The 15097-nt window shown below is 38.9% G+C and overlaps 1 protein-coding gene across 3 annotated transcripts in view; it reads right to left on the bottom strand.

The window, feature by feature from the left end:
- Positions 1–15097, bottom strand: part of RBL1 (RB transcriptional corepressor like 1) — a 59934-nt gene that overhangs the window by 9117 nt on the left and 35720 nt on the right. For all 3 annotated transcript variants that reach the window (XM_032419727.1, XM_032419726.1, XM_032419725.1), the window contains 4 exons: positions 12147–12413; positions 11041–11252; positions 3234–3410; positions 1676–1747 (listed from right to left, as the gene is read on the bottom strand). In XM_032419727.1, the coding sequence (XP_032275618.1) occupies positions 1676–1747; positions 3234–3410; positions 11041–11252; positions 12147–12413 (728 nt within the window). The remainder of the gene's footprint in view (positions 1–1675; positions 1748–3233; positions 3411–11040; positions 11253–12146; positions 12414–15097) is intronic.

The following is a 15097-nucleotide window of genomic DNA, read 5'->3' as shown; positions in this document are numbered from 1 at the left end:
ATAAAATGTTATTAGCCTGGTAAATGCAGATTACAACAAATGTCTTAGTAGAGGGGATATGGAAGCAGAGCCTATTACCATGCCATTGTTGGAGTTTACAAAATAGAAGACTTGAGTAAGTAGCAACTAAATAAACACTGATGAGCAGGTTTCGCCAAATAAAAGCAACTTCAAATATCTGAGCTTGTTCTTCCTTTTTAATTCCTTACATGAGAATCATTTGATCTCATTAAGGCTTGTTTTCCTGCTCTCATCTCATTTCCATCTCCTTTCAGAGGGCCACAGGAAAATGTTTCCATTCCTTCCCCTAAATTCCTTCCTACCTCCAATATAGCTGAAAGGCATGATGCATTCCTGGTCATCCTATGCGTACTGGTATTGAAAGGATATTTAGGAAGCTCTGGCTTGGTCCATTTTGGACCCACACTAACTTCACCTTAATGATCTTTGGGGATAATCTGGACCTCTCTAGGCTCTGTTCCTGAGGGATTTTTCTGAAGGGTCCAGAAACTCTTAGCCTGTCATAGGATATAACAAATGCCTGTACCTGGCTCTTCTAACGTCTGTATTACTGTCACTGTATTTTGGGGCTTAGGTAAAGAAGTGAAACTAGGGGCGCCTGGGTGGCTCAGTCGTTAAGTGTCTGCCTTCGGCTCAGGTCATGATCCCAGGGTCCTGGGATCGAGCCCTGCATCGGGTTCCCTGCTCGGCGGGAAGTCTGCTTCTCCCTCTCCCACTCCCCCTGCTTGTGTTCCCTCTCTCGCTGTCTCTATCAAAAAATAAATAAAATCTTTAAAAAAAAAAAAAAAAGTGAAACTATATGTGGGGCTCTCTTAGAAGGGGGTGTGACTACCAGTACTTGAGCATGGGATATCTGAGCAGCCACATCTCTCTTCCTAAGATGGCAGATCACCAAGGCCAGAAAAGAGGCCATTATGCTCCCTAGAGCATAGCAACCAGGCTCTTTAGTGGCCAAAGCCTTAAGATAGCCTAATCTTGGTTCTTCAGCTACAGTAATAATAATAATATGGAGATAACAGTCATTAAATACTTACTATGTGCCAGGCCAATAGACTAATATTATATTTCCATGACTGAAAGGTTGTATAGGATTCTCACCGTGGCTATTATAAAACAACATTATCAAAATGCTTGGTATCTATTTAAAGATGAAAACGTTAAGATTCTTAGTAGATGGCAAAAGAAGCTGGACTTAAGTTAATAAATCCTCAAGTTTCACTGGATTTAAACATCATTAGGGAATCAAGTCTCATACAATTAGAGAATATTATTATTATATATATTTTTAATAAAAGTAGGCTCCATGCCCTATGTGGGGCTTGAACTCACAACCCTGAGATCAAGAGTCACATGCTCTACTGACTGAACCAGCCAGGTGCCCCTCATCAGATTTTTTGTGACAAATGTCCCCATTTAACAAATGAACAAATGGAATAGGAGAACATGTGAGAAGTATATGCAAATGTATGGATGAGTCAGAAACAGCCAATTTCCTGGCTTTTACTGAACTGTCTTTAGAGTTTAATGGTATGCATTAAACCAAAAAATCTAAAGTATAGTAAAGCTATAAAAGAAGTTTACCATTTGTATGACTTGTCAACAGAGAAACAGTACAAATCTATTTTTGGACAGGAGGAAAAATAATGTAACTCACATGACTATTAGCCTGGGGCTGATTCCTATAACTTTTCATTATTTCTTGAAAAGTTCTTTCTTCTTTTGTTACCTAAGGAAAATAAAAACTGCATTTATAAATTGCTCTTAAAAGAAAAATGGCTGTGAACAAAAACTTCAATTATAGGCTGGCATTGAGTGCAGCCTTGCAGAAAGCCATTAACCCCAGGCCAGTCCATGACTAAAAACCACTACCATTTATGATTTTTACTAGCTTTAAGTTCAGGCTTTATGGCCTGTGGGGACTCAGCTAATAGTTTCATTAATCAAAAGCACTGATATTGCTATGGTATAACTCTACTGAAAATGCACTTCTTTTTATAAAAAGAATGATACAAGAAAACTCAGATATGTTGCATACCCTGCAGTCTCTGATGTTATTAGCTTTTAAAGTACTTATTTAAAAGTAAGTTAACTATACACTAAAGGACAGAAAATGTCTGGTGGTGATTCGCAAGAAAACAGAGCAGTTATTATAGGTTGAGGTTTTAACATTTTAGGACAGATTACAGGGTTTCTAATGCTTAGACAGAAAAGTTACAGTGATGGCCAAAAGGAAGAAAATGGATTAGTGATCCACAAAGGTAAACTTTATAATAACAAATAGGCCAGAAAGGATATTAAAGTTTATTCCTTCCCTCTGCTTCACTAAAGTCCATTAGCACTAAACCTGTTCTCTATAATGATGGGCTAGAAATGGCAAAGCCTGAACTCTGATAGTTCTCTGGCAAATACAAGTGATTAGTTAATAACATTTATTGATATCTACTTTGTATAGAGATTTAAAAAGGCATTGTGAGAGGTGAGTCAAAAAGGAGTTTGAAAACATGTTCTCTGCCTCAAAAACTTAAAAAATTAGGTCTTAACTATGTACACCTACTAGGATTGCCAGTGTGGCCAATATGGTCCAGACCAAAGTTATAAGTGATTGTTTCAGATATATCAGAATTTTAAAAAACAAGTAAGATATGTTATTTTATGATTGAAAACATACAACGTTGTAGCAACTGGAATGTAAAATGCTCTTCTGAAGTGGTGCAACAAATCACTAGAGAGCAATATGTTATAGAAGCTATTTTTTGAATTATAAATTCATTAAATTATGAAATAGGAAATCCTAGGTTGCCATTTATTAATTGTATAACTTCAACAAATTACTTTCAGCTCTAGGCTTAGGTTACCAGCCTACAACATAATGATCATTTTACTGTAAAGTACTGGATGAGAGGTATCACAGGGATGGGGATGGAAATGGTATTGTTCACAGGAATAATATGGAGAGCCACATACTACAAATGGTCTCTAAGACCTTTTATTTATAACCAATGTATTCTTATGATGTGGGAAAGCTGATTATTACAAAATGAAATGTAGAGTTCAGAGAATAGATGTAGTAGCTGGAGTTTACTAATTAACAATGGTGGGCAGTGTTGGCATATAGCATTTAAGGCAAAATAACAATCAAGTGCAACAGATTTTCACTTCATGCTTCAAAAATGGGTAACTAGGACAAAGAGCTTCCCCAGCTTATACATTACCTTTGCCATGATGTAAAAGGCACAAAGGAGCAGCTGATCCAAATGTCTGTCTTTCATTAGATCAGGGCAGTGAACTAAAGTGAATTCAAAACACGTCCATATCTTCCTTCGTAACTCATTTGAAACATCCAGTTTTAAACATAAATCACGTAAGCGTACACTTGCCAAATGATAGACCTAAGATGGAAGGTAGTACATTGATGCAAAAAAAACATAGTAAATAATTTCTCTAATTTATCTCTTACCATGAACATGGGCTTTCAGGCCAAGATTAACAAACACCTAGGCTGTTGATAAATGTTATGTAAAATTACATAAAATTTCTGTTCTATAGTACTAGTTCACTGCTATGGCAGAAGACTGTATATTATTATTATTTTTTTAATAATTTTTAAAAGATTTTATTTATTTTGTCAGAGAGAGAAAGAGTGAGCACAAGCAGGGGGAACAGCAGACAGAGGGAGAGGGAGACGTAGGCTCCCCGCTGAGCAAGGAGCCTGATGCGGGACTCGATCCCAGGACCCTGAGATCATGACCTGAGCTGAGGGCAGACACTTAACCGACTAAGCCACCCAGGCATCCCAGAAGACTGTAGATTAAAACAAAATTCTCTTTAGAAAACCATCTTAAAAATTCTTTTGGAAAAGATGTCTTCTATGCTGTCATCTGTGTAAAGTAAGAAACACTAAAATGCAGGATTTACTTGCATCATGACCAATATGAACACATAATTTTTCAAGTGTTCAGAAATCCCCCCCACCTTTTTTTGTTCAGATAAAATTGCTAGAGAGTCTAAAATGTCAGATAATAGGGGTGCCTGGCTGGCTCAGTTGGTGGAGCATGCAACTCTTGATCTCGGTGTTGTGGGTTCAAGCCCCAAGTTGGGTGTAGAGATTACTTAAAATAAAATCTTAAAAAATAAAAAAAGTCAGATAATCAAGAGCTAAAATGTTTCATTTCAAGAATGAGTCAGAAAGCAAAACCATGGGGCACCTGGGTGGCTCAGTCAGTTAAGCATCTCTCTTTGGCTCAGGTCATGATCCCAGGGTCCTGGGATTGAGCCCTGCATCACATAGGGCTCCCTGCTCAGCGGGGAGCCTGCTTCTCCCTCTCCCTCTTCTGATCCCCCTGCTTGTGTGCTCGCTCTGTCAAATAAATAAATAAAATCTTAAAGAAAAAGAAACAAACAAAAAAAAGCAAACCATTTAAAAAACTTCCCCTATATGGGGCCCCTGGGTGGCTCAGTCCTTAAGTGTCTACCTTTGGCTCGGGTCATGATCCCAGGGGCCTGGGATTGAGCCCTGCATCGGGCTCCCTGCTCAGCGGGAAGCCTGCTTCTCCCTCTCCCACTCCCCCTGCTTCTGTTCCCTCTCGCACTGTGTCTCTGTCAAATAAATAAAAAATCTTTAACCCCCCCCCCAAAAACAACACTTCCCCTATATTCTACATTGTTTTCACGAGCTTATAAATGGAACACTGAAGTAAATGAGATACCAGGTTTTTTGTTTTTGTTGTTTCTAAGTACATCAGGGTAAATTCAGTTCAATGCCATGAACCTTTCATTTTTACAATCTTTATATGAACTGATACTAAAGCAAATGACCTGAAGGTCCTGCAAGATTCTAAAATGGTTTCCAATCATCCAAGAAGCATTATGTTTTACTGTTTTAAAAACTGGTACCCTGCTATAGTATTCCTAAATCACACTATTCTGTTTGAACTAAGTCTTTAAATTTAAATGTTCAGGGAAAAATAATGAAAAAAGAGTCAGGCATCCCTTATATAAAAGTATCTTTGGCAGGAAAATAATCCACAGTTTAAAAACAAATGTAAGCTATCCAATACACTAATCTGATAGAAAGACGAGTGGTTGACTCCAAAGCCACAAGTCATTCATTTTATAGCAAACTCATTTTCTGTATCCTATCCCTTTATTTCTGGCCCAGCTGGCCAAGAGATAAACAGAATCCATTTGGGTCAGAGCAGTGGGAAAGAGGCTAGAACTTTATATTTGTGATAGAAAATGAAAGATACAGTCCTAGTTAAAAAGATTAAAAATAATATGTAATTAAATAATAGTTAAGTATCTTTTACAGAGTTGATCCAATGCGTTAAAGAAATATACTCTTGAAGTATTCTGATTCTAACAAAAAATTCACAGAAAATTCTATTCAGGCACAGAACACCAGCATCACACTGAATTCAGCATAGATAATAGCTGCAGTTTACTCAGGGAATGGTTATTTTGAATTCATTATAGACACGGGCACTTAACACTCTTTAGAGATATAGACCTCCTATTCTCTTTTAGGATAAAATTTTTCTAGCTTCTAATCTATATCAAGTAGGTTTCATTTATTTATTTATAAAGGTTTTATTTATTTATTTGAGAGAGAGAGAGAACTCATGCACGCTCACACGCACAAGCAGGGGGAGCGGCAAGCAGAAGGAGAAGCAGGCTCCTGGCTGAGCAAGGAGCCTAAGGCGGGACTCAATCCCAGGACCCTGGGATCATGACCTGAGTGGAAGGCAGATGCTTAACTGACTGAGCCACCCAGGCGCCCCATCAAGTAAGCTACATTTAAATGGAAAGAAAAAAAAAAGATCCTGAAGTAGATTCAGAATTAAAAATTCAGAACTAAAGCTTTATTTTTGTCAATCTTAGATAATCAAAATTTGTCATTCTGAAAATTAAAAATATGGAATAAATGGGAGAAAAGCTGCATTTTGAAACTCCATTTTTAAAACAGGCCTTAGAAAGGCACAAGGGGGAAGTAGGATTTGGGAAGGTAGAGTAGAGGAGGCAGTGGGAAGTAGAGAAAAGGGCAAGTCTTTCAAAAATTATGATAAAAAAAAGAATTATGATAAAAGAGACTAGAGGAAATAAACTTAAATTTGCATCAAAGATAATTCAGAAAAAATATTAATTAAAAAAGTTTTTAAGTCCTAAACCCTAATCACAATGCTAAAACGCCCTGAAAAACGGTGCCTTCTTTTTCCTTTACAATTCTTTTTTTTTTTTTTAAAGATTTTATTTATTTATTTGACAGAGAGAGAAACAGCAAGAGCAGGAACACAAGCAGGGGGAGTGGGAGAGGGAGAAGCAGGCTTCCCGCTGAGTAGGGAGCCCGACGTGGGGCTCGATCCCAGGACCCTGGGATCATGACCTGAGCGGAAGGCAGACGCTTAACGACTGAGCCACCCAGGCGCCCCTTCCTTTACAATTCTTTTTTTTTTTTTTTAAAGATTTTATTTATTTATTTGAGAAAGAGATAATGAGAGAGAGCACATGAGAGGGGGGAGGGTCAGAGGGAAAAGCAGACTCCCTGCCAAGCAGGGAGCCCGATGTGGGACTCGATCCAGGGACTCCAGGATCATGACCTGAGCTGAAGGCAGTCGCTTAACCAACTGAGCCACCCAGGCACCCTTCCTTTACAATTCTTAAGAACGGGCTAGCTAGCCATGTAGTTGCGGGGTAGACTAGAGAGGTATCTTCCAGTTCTGGAACTTATTTTACAGAAGAGTCATGTTTGGTTACAAATATCTGATTAACTTGCCTGTCTTATCAGAAGCTGACAGTGCTTTAAAAATAGGTAGGACATGGGCACCTGGGTGGCTCAGTTGGTTAAGCGACTGCCTTTGGCTCAGGTCATGATCCTGGAGTCCCAGGATCGAATCCCACATCGGGCTCCCTGCTCAGCGGGGAGTCAGCCTCTCCCTCTGACCCTCTCCCCTCCCTCTAATGCTCTCTCTAATAAATAAATAAAATCTTTAAAAAAAAATAAAAAAAATAAAAATAGGTAGGACAGAGGCACCTGGGTGGTACAGTAGGTTAAGCGTCCGCCTCTTTGTTTCAGCTCAGGTCATGATCTCAGGGTTACGGGATCGAGCCCCGTGTGGGCCTCTGTGCTCAGTGTGGAGTCTGCTTATGACTCTCTCTCACTCTCCCTCTTCTCCTTCCACCGACCCCTGCCCCCCACCTGAGCTATCTTTCTCTAAAATAAATAAATAAAATCTTAAAAAAAAAAAAAGATCACCTCAATTGAAAGATTACCTCAATTGAGGTCTGACAAAATTCAAAACCCTTTTTTTTTCATAAAACACTCAACAAACTAGGAATAGAAGAAAACTACCTCAACATAATAAATGCCATATATGAAAAATCCATAGCTAACATCATACTCAAAGTAAAACAAAGAAAACTTTTCCTTTAAGATCAGGAACGAGACAAGAATGCCCAATTTCAGCACTTCTTTTCAACATGGTACTGGAAATTCTAGCCAGAGCAATTAGGAAGGAAAAAGAAATAAAAGGCATCCAAATAGGAAAATAAGTAAAATCATCTGTTTGCAGATTACATGATTTTATGGTGTAGAAAACGTAAAGAGTCCCTAAAAAATGTTAGAAGTAATAAACGAATTCAGCAAAGTTGGAGGATACAAAATCACACAGGGGCACCTGGCTGGCTCAGTCAGTGTAATGTGCGACTCCTGATCTCGGGGTTATAAATTCAAGCCGTGTTGGGTGTAGAGATTACTTAAAAAATAAAAAAAAAAATGAAAAAAAAAAATCCACATGGGGCGCCTGGGTGGCTCAGTTGGTTGAGCATCTGCCTTCGGCTCAGGTCCTGATCTCAGAGTCCTGGGGTAAAGGCCTCCATCAGGCTCCCTGCTCAGCAGGGAGTCTGCTTCTCTCCCTCCCTCTCTCCCTCCTCCCCATGCTCATGCTCTCTATCTCAAATAAATAAAATCTTAGAAAAAAAAAATCACACAAAAATCTCTTTCATTCCTATACCACAAACAATGAATAATCCAAAAATAAAATTAAGAAAATGAATGCATTTACAATATCATGAAAAAGAATAAAATAGTTAGTAATCAACTTAACCAAGGAGGTAAAAGAGTACATACTGAAAACTGAAAATGCTACTGAAAGAAATGAAAGATAAATAATAAAACACTGGGGGCGCCTGGGTGGCTCAGTCGTTAAGCATCTGCCTTCAGCTCAGGTCATGATCCCAGTGTCCTGGGATCGAGCCCGACATCGGCAGGAAGCCTGCTTCTCCCTCTCCCACTCCCCCTGCTTGTGTTCCCTCTCTTGCTGTGTCTCTTTCTGACAAATAAATAAAATCTTAAAAAAAAAATAAAACACTGTATGTTAACTAAAAAACAAAAAACAAAATAAAAAACCCAAAACACAAATAAATGGAAAGACATCCCATATTCATGGACTGGAAGACTTAGTAATGGTAATAAGATGTCAACACTAGTCAAAGGAATCTACAGATTCAGTGCAATCCCTATCAAAATCCCCATGATATTTTTTGCAGAAATAGAAAAATCCATCCTAAAAAAAAAAAAAGAAAAATCCATCCTTAAACTCATATGGAATCTCCAGGGACTCTGAACAGCCAAAATAATCTTGAAAAAGAAGAACAAAGTTGGAGGGCTCACATTTCCTAACTTCAAAACTTACTACAAAGTTACAGTAATCAAAACAGTATAGTACTGGCATAAAGACAGACATAAAGAGGACAATGCTTAGAAAAGAGCCCAGAAATAAGCCCTCACATATATGGTTGAATGGCTTATGAAAATGGTGCCAAGACCATTCAAGGGAGAAATGGCAGTCTTTTCAACAAATGGTGTTGACAGAATGGATGCAAAAGAATGAAACTAGAACCTCACATCAGACATATACAAAATTAACTCAAAATGGATCAAGGAATTAAACACAAATGCTAAAACTATAAAACTCTTAGAAGAAAACAGGGGGAAAAGCTTCATGACTTTGGAACGGTCAGTGATTTCTTGGATATGACACAAAAAGCAAAAGACAGTAAAACAAAACATAGATAAATTGAACTTCATCAAAGTTAGAAACCTCTGTGCATCAAAAGATACTATCAACACAGTTAAAAGGCAACCCCTGGAATGGGAGAAAACATTTCCAAGTCATAAATCTGATAAGGGATTCTTATCCAGAATATATAAAGGAAGAACTACAGCTCAATAACAACAGCAGCAAAACTCAAATAAAAAATGGGCAAAGGACTTAAATAAATCTTTCTCCAAGGCAGACAGACAGATGGCCAATAAGCACATGAAAAGATGCTCAACATCACTAATAATTAGGGAAATGCAAATTAAAACTATGAGATACCACTTTATTCTCATTAGGATGACTATTATCAAAAATAACAGAAAACAGGGCGCCTGGGTGGCTCAGTCGTTAAGCATCTGCCTTCAGCTCAGGTCATGATCCCAGGGTCCTGGGATCGAGTCCCACATCGGGCTCCCTGCTCGGCGGGAGGCCTGCTTCTCCCTCTCCCACTCCCCCTGCTTGTGTTCCTGCTCTCGCTACCTCTCTCTCTGTCAAATAAATAAATAAAATCTTTAAAAAAAAAAAAAAACAAAACAAAAATAACAGAAAACAATGTTGACAAGGATGTGGAGAACTTGGAACCCCATGTATTGTAGCAGGAATATAAAATGGGGCAGGCACTGTGAAAAATGGTATGGTAGTTCCCCAAAAAATTAAATTCAGAATTACTTTTCCACTTCTGGGTATAAACCTAAGAGAATTGAAAGCAGAGACTTGAATAGGTATTTGTACACTAATGTTCATAGCAGCATTATTCACAATAACCAAAAGGTAGAAACACCGCAAATGTTCATCCTACAGATGAATCGATAAACAAAATGTACATACAATGGGGTTATTATTACATACAATGGGGGTATTATATACATACAATGGGTATTACTCAGCCTTAAAAAGGAAGGAAATTCTTTTTTTTAAAGATTTATTTGAGAGAGAGTGAGCGACAGAGAGAAAGAGAGAGAGACCGTGCGAGTCGGGGGGGGGGTGGGGGTGGCGGCGGTCAGAGGAGAAACAGGCTCTCCACTGAGCAGGGAAGCCCAACGTGGGACTAGATCCTAGTACTCCAGGATCATGACCTGAGCCAAAGGCAGTAGCTTAACCAACTGAGCCACCCAGGCGCCCAAAAGGAAGGAAACTCTGAACGATGCTACAACATGGATGAATCTTGAAGACTTATGCTAAGTGGAATAAACCTGTTTTAATATAATATTAATATTAATACTTATATTAATTTAATATAATATTAACATAAATATTGTTTGATTCCACTTATATGAGGTACCTAGAGTAGTCAAATTCCTAGAGACAGAAAGGAGAATGGTGGTTACCAGGAACTGGTGGTGGGAAGAGGAATCGGGAATTATTTTAAGTGGAACAGAGTCTCAATTTAGGAAGATGAAAAAGTTCTGGAGATGGATGATGATGAAAGCTGCACGACAATGTGAATGTATTTAATGACACTTCACTGTACACTAAAAATGGTTAAAATGATAAATTTTATGTATATTTTACTACACACACACAAAAGAAGGCTAAAGCTGCTCTGTTACTCAATCCTTCTTGCACTGATTAAATGAGGTAATTTTAGTTTTATTTAAAATATTTTATTTATTTATTTGACAGAGAGAGAGCGAGAGCACAAGCAGGGGGAGCAGCAGAGGCAACAGGAGAAGCAGGCTCTCCGCTGAGCTAGGAGCCAGATGTGGGGCTCGATCCCAGGACCCTGGGATCATGACCTGAGCTGAAGGCACACTTAACCAACTGAGCCACCCAGGCGCCCCTTAAAATATTTTATTTTTAAGTAATCTGTACACCCAATATGGGGTTTGAACTTACAACCCTATGATCAAGAGTCACATGCTCTACTGACTGAGTCAGCCAAGCATCCCAAATGAGATCTTTTGGATGCCACAAAATCACATACCTTTCTATAGAACAGTGCTAAAGACCCAGTTCTCTTTGGTTTGCTTATTCCAGTTGGATGTGCCTCTTGTGCTTTAGTCAGATGGGTCTGTTTCGGAGAAGCACCAATTAATGACTGAGCAGTAAGTGATATAGGACTCTCGACTTTGGACTCCTGAGCTGTATTCATGGAAATTGGTATCAGTGTGATCTCTCCAGCATCATTTGTGATACCTAAATGTATAAGCAAGAGTTTTCAATTTTAGAAATAAGCAGCATGTGTTCCAGAAAGGTTGTCAATTCTATCTATCTATCTATCTATCTATCTATCTATCTATCTATCTATCTATCTATCTATCTATCATGTGTATAAACATAGGAATAGGTTAGAAAAGGAGAAGAAAGCCACAAAAACAGTAATTCTAGGTTATAGCAGTCTTGTTTTCTATTTCTGCTCTGAAACAATATTGCTTTCTTTTGAGCTCTTAAGGAGATGTTTTTAATCAAGAAACAAGACTCTTGTAACTCATTTGTAAAGCTCACATAAGAAAATAAAATAAGTCCTAACAAAAAGGGTGGTAAATTTATAAAATGTGAAAATTCAAAAACAGTATAAGTTCAAAACAAAACAAAAGGTGGAGCACAGAGGATTTTTATGGCAGTGAAACTATTCTGTATAATACTATAATGGTGGATATGTGTCAGTAAACATTTGTCAAAATCTATAGAATGTACAATAGCGAGAGTAAATCCTAATGTAAACTATGGACTTGAGGTGATAATGATGTGTCAATGTAGGTTCATCAATTGTAACAGATGTACCATTCTGGTGCAGGATGACTATGGTGATGAAAGGTGTGTGTGTGTGTGTGTGTGTGTGTGTGTGTGTGTGGCAGTGTGTGTGTGTGTGTGTGTGTGTGTGTGGCAGTGGGTGTATGGGAAATCTCTGTACCTTCTACTCAATTTTGCTTTGAACCTAGAAGTGCTCTAAAGATAATAAATTAAAAAAAATAGTATAGGTTCAAAAGAAACTGGAATAAAAAGGCCATGTGATCCAATCCAGCAAGACAAATCTTAAATTATTAACTAATTCAGAAAAAATATAAAATAAATGCATTAAAATGTTACCGTGCAATGGGATTGTAACTTTATGTCCCGCTGTTCCTGTGACTATGGTTGTGGCCATAGTTAGAAGACTTTGCCCAGGGGAAATTGATATATTTTCAGCAGTAATGCTGGAAGAAGGGGCAATTTTCAGTTTTGTTCCTTCTGTTATGATCCTGTCCATAAGTATTTCCTTTGGGGGGTCTTCCCCAAAAAGTCTTCTCTTAGCACTCCCTGCAGTAGGAGAACTGTAGCGTTCATGGACAGAAATTGGAGACAATGGTTGCATATCTAATAGAGAGAAAAATAAATTTAAAACAGTTTGATACATATTCCAAAATAATAAACCAGGTCCATTCATTCAAAAAATAGACATTGAGTTACTATGTTAAGCACTAGGGATTTAGCAGTAAATAACATGGCTCTGTCTTCATGGAATATAAAGTCTAGTGAAAGAGGCATGGAAAAAGTCATTACATGTGAAAATTACGATAGCTCATCTTCTTGGTTTCTCGAACCTCTGCCTACTATTCAAGGAGCAAAACATTAAGGCTAAGGTAGAAATTGAGAGGTAGAATGAGGTGACCACTAAATTGAAGTAGTCCAATTAGCTTCTGTCCTCTAATTTTATCTAGTAAATAACATCTGAGAAGAAGGTAAATCAGTGATTTGGTTCACAGTTTGACCCCTCCCACATGCCCACACTTAAGCAGTTTAAGGTACTATGGCTTTCTGATTTAGTAGATACAGAATCATCTTTTATAAGCTCACTAGAAGATAAAGATGAGTAAAGGTGATATGATTCTGTTTAACTTGCCTTAATCTGAGGGTTGGCAGTAGTATGTTGATCAAAAAGAAAGTAAGGTTATGGATTCTATCTATTTTCAGTGCTATCCTTCCACAGGAGCAGCCTTCCCTTTCTACCAATTGCAAAGGTTCTCCTAGACCCTTACAACCCTACATCTTTTTCCATAATCCTTCCTCACTTTCCCCAACCCATTGTTTCTTTACAGGTATATGATATGCTTTTATTTTATCATATTTTATTTTTTGAGAGAGAGAGCGCATGTGCGCGCGAGAAAGCCAGCGAGCAAGCAGGGAAGAGCAGAGGGAATGGGAGAATCCCAAGCAGGCTCCATGCCCAATGCAGAGCAGAAGCAGGGCTCGATCTCATGACCCTGAGATCATGACCTGAGCCAAAATCAAGAGTCGGACACTTAACCAACTGAGCCACCTAGGTGCCCCTTTATTTTTTATTTGTTAAAGGTAATCTCTACACCCAACGTGGGGCTCGAACTCACAGGCCACCGAATGAGCCAGCCAGGCACTCATATACTATGCTTTCTTTCCCCCCCTTTTTTTTTCTTTAAGATTTTATTTATTTATATGCCAGAGAGAAAGAGAGCACAAGCAGGGGGAGCAGCAGGCAGAGGGAGAAGTAAGCTTCTTGCTGAGCAAGGAGCCCAATGCAGGACTTAATCCTAGGACCCTCAGATCTTGATCTGAGCTGAAGGCAGATGCTTAACCAACTGAGCCACCCAGGTGTTCCATGTATACTACGCTTTTAAAGTGAAAGCATTTAAGGGCACCTGGTTGGCTCAGTCGATGGTGCATGGGACTCTTGATCTCATGGTCTTGAGTTCGAGCCCCACATTGGGTGTAGAGATCACTTAAGTAAATAAATGTTAAAAAAAAAATAAAGTGGGGCGCCTGGGTGGCTCAGTCGTTAAGCGTCTGCCTTCGGCTCGGGTCATGATCCCAGGGTCCGGGGATCTAGCCCCGCGTGGGGCTCCCTGCTCCGCGGGAAGCCTGCTTCTCCCTCTCCCACTGCCCCTGCTTGTGTTCCCTCTCTCGCTGTGTCTCTCTCTGTCAAATAAATAAAATCTTTTTTTTTTTTTTTTTAAAGATTTTATTTATTTATTTGAGACAGAGAGAATGAGAGAGAACACATGAGAGGGGGGAGGGTCAGAGGCAGAAGCAGACTCCCTGCCGAGCAGGGAGCCCGATGCGGGACTCGATCCAGGGACTCCAGGATCATGACCTGAGCCGAAGGCAGTCGCTTAACCAACTGAGCCACCCAGGCGCCCTCAAATAAATAAAATCTTAAAAAAAAATAAAATAAAGTAAAAGCATTTCACTATTTATTTTTACACTCATTAGATAATTAGCCATATAATCTATTTACAAAACATGCTTACAAGTTATAAAGATTACTTCTGACAATGATTTGACAGCTGTCTTAATGAGGTGAGTGGAGAATTCTCCGTAATTCTGGGGCTTGTGAAAGCAGCTCTGATTTCCCAACCTCAGTAGAAAGTATAAAGTTCTACTGTAGCTCCCATTATCCCTTAACAGGAGCCTACCTAGATCTCTTACACACAAGAAATCCAAGGCAGCCCTTGAATCTGACTAGGAATGTTCAAAGCTGACATTTTAATACAGGATTCACATTATAGCCATGAAATTACCTGCAAACCCCTTCAAATTATCTTTTCCTAGCACAGTAGTGGAAAAGCTACAGTGAACAACTAATAAATTTAGGGGCGCCCGGGTGGCTCAGTCGTTAAGTGTCTGCCTTCGGCTCAGGTCTTGATCCCGGGGTCCTGGGATCAAGCCCTACATCGGGCTCCCCCCTCCATAGGAAGCCTGCTTCTCCCTCTCCCACTCCCCCTGCTTGTATTCCCTCTCTTGCTGTGTCTCTCTCTGTCAAATAAATAAAATCTTAAAAAAAAAGAAAGGAATGTGACAGTTCATCAAGGCACAGAAAAGATGCTCACTATCATAAATTATAATTTATCATAATTTATAATACTTCTCCTATAGGAGGAGGTCGCAACCATTGTTTAAACTATTCTTTGTAAGTTTTTATTTATTTATTTTTAAAGATTTTATTTATTTATTTGAGAGAGAGAATGAGAGAGAGCGAGAGAGCACATGAGAGGGGGGAGGGTCAGAGGGAGAAGCAGACTCCCTGC

This window comes from Phoca vitulina, unplaced genomic scaffold (assembly GCF_004348235.1).
Source record: "Phoca vitulina isolate PV1807 unplaced genomic scaffold, GSC_HSeal_1.0 scaffold22, whole genome shotgun sequence".
Taxonomy (NCBI): domain Eukaryota; kingdom Metazoa; phylum Chordata; class Mammalia; order Carnivora; family Phocidae; genus Phoca; species Phoca vitulina.
Note: the sequence above shows the minus strand (reverse complement) of the source record. Positions and strands in the feature narration are given on the sequence as shown.